Source organism: Castanea sativa, chromosome 2 (genome assembly GCF_040712315.1).
Source record: "Castanea sativa cultivar Marrone di Chiusa Pesio chromosome 2, ASM4071231v1".
Lineage (NCBI taxonomy): Eukaryota > Viridiplantae > Streptophyta > Magnoliopsida > Fagales > Fagaceae > Castanea > Castanea sativa.
Genome location: NC_134014.1, coordinates 41,030,693 through 41,036,871, shown reverse-complemented (window position 1 = coordinate 41,036,871; position 6,179 = coordinate 41,030,693). Strand labels below are relative to the sequence as shown.

The 6,179-nt window shown below is 32.1% G+C and overlaps 1 protein-coding gene across 1 annotated transcript; it reads right to left on the bottom strand.

Moving 5' to 3' along the window:
- Nucleotides 1–855: 855 nt before the first annotated feature.
- On the bottom strand, nt 856–5,089 carry LOC142623345 (uncharacterized). Its single transcript, XM_075796741.1, has 9 exons — nt 4,882–5,089; nt 4,425–4,609; nt 3,737–4,012; nt 3,584–3,642; nt 3,109–3,145; nt 2,958–3,029; nt 2,686–2,836; nt 2,441–2,590; nt 856–1,244 (listed from the first exon to the last, which is right to left on the bottom strand). Exons 1-9 carry the CDS (start codon nt 5,056–5,058, stop codon nt 888–890), a joined length of 1,464 nt encoding a protein of 487 aa, XP_075652856.1. The 5' UTR covers nt 5,059–5,089; the 3' UTR covers nt 856–887.
- Nucleotides 5,090–6,179: the final 1,090 nt, after the last annotated feature.

Below are 6,179 nucleotides of genomic sequence, written 5' to 3'. Positions count from 1 at the left end.
CGGCTATAGATCAAATGGACCTATAGCCACGTTTTTAGAAGCTACAACCAAGTTTTCAAAACGTAGTTGTAGACCAGTTTTTTTGTAATGCACCAATATATATTCAAGACTATTAAGAATGAAAAAATTATGCATCAATTTCAAAATATGAAAATTCATTAAAAGCAATTGAATAAATTAACTAAGTAGGAATAAAATAAATTATATTTTACAGTTATATTATATTTTGTACGATGATTACATATTTATTTCTTATTTTATTCTTAATTTGGACATGCACTTAGAAGATGAAGTACAAAAGGAAAAAGTATAGTGATAATTTGATTCTTCAATTAATATTTTTTTAAAATTAAACTTGTCTTTTAAAACAATTGCAAGCAAATCTTTGCTCATGAGGATTATCATAAGAAACAATTTATTTTCTATCTAAGTCAAGAATTATTTACCTTTTTGTAATTTGGAAGTTGTAATTAGTAAAGTAAAAAAGCAAAATGCTAATACACCTCTTAAATTTTAAGATGGTGGTCATAACATTCCCTAAACTTTTTTTTTTTTTTGGAATAATTACTCAAACGTTATGCAACCATGTGGTGCCTATGTTCCAACCCATCCCATCCCATTGCCATCTTTGTCTTCATTCTCAATCAAGAATAAACTAGTTCATGGTAATGAATAACAAAAAAAAAAAGGATCTTAATGTGCTTGAGGGCTCAATAATAAACTAATTTGAATCAACTACTATATTAAAATATTATTACCTTAGCCAAAAAAAAAAAATTTTAATTATTATTCTCCTACCATGATTTATTCCACGTCTTGCGACGACCATGGAGTGAATTTTCTTGACTTCCCACAAGAATATTTGAATTTCATCTTCTTTTCTTTTATCACAAATTGGGGGTGATGGAACACATAGTGAAGCTTCTTCCTCTATCTTGATAAGCTTTTGTCACCCAAATTAATACTAAAACCACCATGAAAATGGAAAGAGATAGCATTGATGACCATAATAATCGAATTGAATTCCTAAATGGCTTGCATTGATGTGAAACAATATCTGAAAATCTGTCCTTCACAAAAGTGCATTCTACCAAGCTCTGCACATCTGGATATACATCTAGCAAAGATTGGACAGAATAACTATAAGCCGAGATCATGTTGAAAGAGGCCTCAGGAAGAAGTTTTCCTTCGCTTTGACAATCTTTACTCGAGTTCTGTTTGTAACAGGTGAACTCAGCAAGAATCTACACAAGTACACATGATTTTGCAGCCAATAGTCAGTTTTTTTAATATACCTAAAACTTAAAAATGTTGTTAGAAATACGTGGTTTAATAAATAAATTTATCATTTTCCAATAACTTAAACTTTTAGAAGAACCAGTAATTTAACAATAGCTTCATTTTTACAAGTCTTGAGCTGAGTTGGCACTTAAAAAAAAAAGATAACTATATAGCCTTGCCACATATAACACTAACTTCAAATTACCCGACTTTTTTCTTATTTTTATATCTTATTTAAGTTAGAATGAAGATGGAAAAATGTCTTCCCCAGCTTCATCCTGTTCTCTGGTTTTTCCATCCTAAATGGCAAACATGATAGGGGTAGATTTTGCATGTACTATCTCTTCCAACCAGAGAGCATAAATAAATATACATCATCCACACTCCTCTCTCTGTTATTGACATTCTCCCCTTCTTCCCTATTTATTTGTCATATCTCGTCTCCTTTATAAAAGTTTCTCTCTCCCTTCTATGTTTTTTTTATTTATTTTTTTAAGTTATGTATTAAATTTAACTGATGACCCCCAAAATGTTCTTAACATATGACAGTTAAATTTTTTTCTTCTTCTTATTATGTATAAAATTTATTACATTTAAAATATATACATACATACATACATACATACATATATATATATATATATATATATATAACAGTTATGTATAAAATTTTACAATATTTATGTAAATGACTAATATATGCATCATTTTTTCCTTCTTAATACTCTTATACCATTACCATACTTACACAACTCATTTATTTTCCTAAATCATTCATTTTTCCTCATGAGAAATGATATGTCCACAACATTTTTACAACATTTTTACAACAAATCCTAAGTGGCAGGATGTTACTGGTTGTTATTGTTGGGGCAAAAAAGTAATCTTAGTGTTAGGTTCAAATTTGAACCAATAACAACTAACCACCTATGATTTGTTGTAAAAATGTTGTAAAAATGTTGTGGACGTAGCACCTCTCTTTTCTCGTTAAAGATTGCAAAATACCTCCACCTTTCGAGGCTCGCATGATTCTCACCTATGCAAGTTTTTTCTGTCCTAAAACGGGACATGACATCCACAATCTTACTCTATCTCATCCTGTTGTCTTCCTTAATAATAAAACACACAATATATTTTTTTTAAAGTATGACTTGCTTACTTTTGGTAAGTCTCCTACTTGAATAGCATCTTTGGGGCAGCTATACGGCAGGTAGCTGTAGTCAGGTGCTCCCGAGAAAGGTTGACAGACCAATTTAAATCCACTATCTAATCCCAACATCTTGTAATACTCTGATATTTTAGAATTCAACTGCAACACAAAGATATAGAACCACTTGTTACACATAATGACATAACAATTCAACTCTTTGCATGTATGCAAGTATTGTTTGACCAATTTAGTACCCGATCTATAAAAGTATGGATGTTGTAGCCAATTTCAACCAAAAGTTTTTGTGAGAACGAGGCACTCTTGCATGGTAGTAATGAGCTCAGACTACTATTGTGGGGGTCCTGTTCAAAACCTACAAAAGCTGAACATGTGTCCTTTCCAAAACTGCGTTTCAACAAGTAAATTTGATGACCACCGTGAATAAGAAAGCCAATGTTGCGACAGTAAATTAAAATTAAATGTTATCCATAATTCTCGAAGAGGAGCGAGGAGAGGTTTTACTCACGTGAAAAGGAAGAAATCAACGCCAGTTAACACCCAGCAGAGAGTTGTTAAAATCCAGCAGCAGAAAATTATACTGAAATGAAAGCAGAACATGTGGGTGAAAGAGAGAGACCTTAAACAAATTAAATTGATTTAAACTTAATTTTACTCACGCTATAAAACCGGGGTGCCAATGCAACGAGAGCAGAACTGAGCCAAAGCAGCAATCCATTAGTCTAACCAAGTTGGTTTTCGATATATCTTTGTTAGAATCAACCAGATTCAAAAGTACGCAAAGCATAGAAAAAATATGTACAAGTCATAAAGAAAAAAGAGTTGTTTTCTAAGTTCCAAAAACTTGTTTTCTATCTACAAAAACAATAAATAAATTATTTGCTACACTATATTACATTGCTTTGCAAATTATTTTCCATTATAAAAGTGTATAATTCATCCAAAATTGTCAATAAATTAATCCTGCATTCAATGAGCATCATGCCACTAACCAATTCTTGAACGTAGAGAGGTTACTTTTGATTGTGTCCTGTTTTCTGGTTCTACCTCAATGTTACATTAGTTAGACTTATATGTTCAGCCAAAGTAATGCCTAATTTATATATGAAGGGCATCACAGTAAAGAAAACTTACCTATTGCAGCAACCAACAATACCAAATTGATAGTTACAATCACAAGATGAACTATGTGCCTAGATACATTTCAAAAAAACAAAAAATAAATCTTTTGAACATATAAACAACACATCATCACAGTTATGTTAATTAGGGGAAACAAATGCTTACGAAGATTGAATTGCACGATCAATTGAATGGCCATTCTTGTCAACAAAACGTCGGATAACATGCGATTCTCTTCCAAGTTGATTTATGGTAGTATTCAAGCTCATCGATATGTTTGGATCATATGGGAGTAAAAGGGACTGCATTTTAGTCAGTGATGTTATTACTTTCTGGATGGTCTGACTGGCATCTCGTCCCATTTTGACAATAGTTCTTATTATTTTCTCTGTTCTCCATAAGGTGCTATGATCTGCTGCGAGGACAAGACTGGATGCAACTCTTGAAATCCAAGAAGATGCAAATACAGATACTAGATTAGTAAAACTACCATAACTTTAGCAACAAACAAATAATTAGGTAAAGCATTATTATTATTGAGAAAATTGCTTTCACCTCATTGAGGTTTTCTTTTATTACACTCAACTTTCCTAAAATGGAAACTATTTACATAGTAACTAGAACCGCACTTATAGAACCACAGCCCACACATATGGTGAAAGAGAAGTCCCATGAAACTGCTCTCATAAGATACTTTCTTTTTTATGAACGGGATAAAACTTTTATTGCAAAAAAAAAAGAAAAACCCGGGTCACAAAGAAGTGTCACAGACAGTGACTCGCTCTCATAAGATAACTTTTTTCACATGACCAGACAAAAAATATGGAATTAAGGATCACCTTGACGTACTTACATGGCGAGAACGGTGAAGAGCAGGACCATCAAGAACATTAGTAAATAATGATGATCCAAATACTTCATAAATAGCCAAGAGCCACTGCTTGGCTTCTTCACGATCAAGAAAATTCCAAATCCCAGCCCACACAGCAACCAAACTACCCCGATTGCATATCCAAAGGCTCCTGTAAATGCGGCAGACTGGAAAAAATGAGAAAAACACACTAAATCAATCCCATTTTCTTTAACCCCACATTATTATTATTATTATTAATTTGCTAAAAGTTTCTATTTTTCTAATAACATCATGGTTGACTGCTCCAAAAAAATTGGACATTTGCTTTGGAGTTGGGACCCCTATATATTCAGTTACATTTATGATGTGGGTTCTATCCTCACAAAGAACAAAACACAGAAAAGCAAGGATGAATCATGTTATGAATATATCCTCCTCAAGAGACAATGTAACTTACAGCCCAGTAATGCTTGCTCCTAACATCGTAACTTCCTTTGTAGTAATGGAAGTGGTTCAGAGGATCAGGCCTCTTGAAGTTTGGTTCCTCAGCTGACACTATACATATTGGTGAAAACAAAGTTGTGTAAACCAAGAAGAGAACAAAAGGAAGAAAAATCCCATTTGGGTTGGACATAGAAGAAGCTGTTTTTTATTCTTTGTACAATGAAAAGGGCTTCCAATATATGTTCTCCCAAACTTTTTTTTTTTTTAACTTGAGAGAGAGAGATATATAGAGACGTAGAGACAGGGAGGTTCTTGGTATGATGACTTATTCAGTAAGGTAAGAATAGCTTGTGGCTATGGTTATTCTTGAATATTTGGTCTGTTGAAGAACAGCAACTTATTATAGAGTGAGGTAACGAATCAAGCCGAAGTTTCAGGTTGAATTTGACCACTTTTTTTTTCTGCTTCATGTCTTTCTCCGTAAGTCTCTCTTCTTTATTAGTTTTCTTCTTCTATTTGTTTTTGCTATATTTATAGGGGTGGTGAACAAAAGGCTTTTCATTTCCTTTTAGCATGTGTGTCTTATTGCGCAAATGTCTCTGGGTTATTTGATTAAAATAGGATATACTGCTTGCAATTGCAACAGAGTTGGCATTAAATGATTGGTATTGAATGGTGAGATCGATGGTGGTAAACTCGTATCAATATTAGCCTTGCTAAGATTTATAAGGCGTGAAAAAGAGCACCTGGGCGTGCTCATGTTTTGTATCATTCTCTCCATTTGCATTAAGATAAATAGAATCTAGGGAATCTATTTGATGGCAAGAATTTAGAGGTTAGCATTCTCTTTGATGGCAAGAATATATAATATCACAGTCATTTAAAATCAATCAGCATTCTTTATTTAATAATAAAATTTTAAATGATATATATAGTTTCATATACACCTTTAAATTTATGGAATTAAATTTGAATAATGAAATAGATTGTTTCCATTTTGAGGCAAATGAAGAGGATTTTAATTTTTAACATCGTGAGAAAGTTTTTCACCTTCTCCAAAGAGTTGTTATCCTCATGTTCTTTTTGTTATGTTTTGTCATAGTGCTTGAATGATTGAATCATGGTTATTATTATATATCATCGAACCTTTTTTATATTAGATTTAATCATAGTGATTAAATTATGGTTACAAGTCATGCCAGTCATGTTTAATGGGCTTATTAATGTTTTAAAAATGAATACTTTAATAGATAATAAAATAGTACAAGATGATTATATAGTTGTTTAAGAATTTTTTTAAAAAAAATTGGC

Excerpts from the sequence above, each read along its gene's own strand:
- LOC142623345 (XM_075796741.1), bottom strand. The coding sequence starts at position 5,058 with ATGTCCAACCCAAATGGGATTTTTCTTCCTTTTGTTCTCTTCTTGGTT. Across the intron at positions 4,610-4,881 it reads GGAGCAAGCATTACTGGGCT|TCTGCCGCATTTACAGGAGC; the intron begins GTAAGTTACATT and ends CATTTTTTCCAG. Across the intron at positions 2,837-2,957 it reads GTTGATTTCTTCCTTTTCAC|TTTTGGAAAGGACACATGTT; the intron begins GTGAGTAAAACC and ends GTTGAAACGCAG.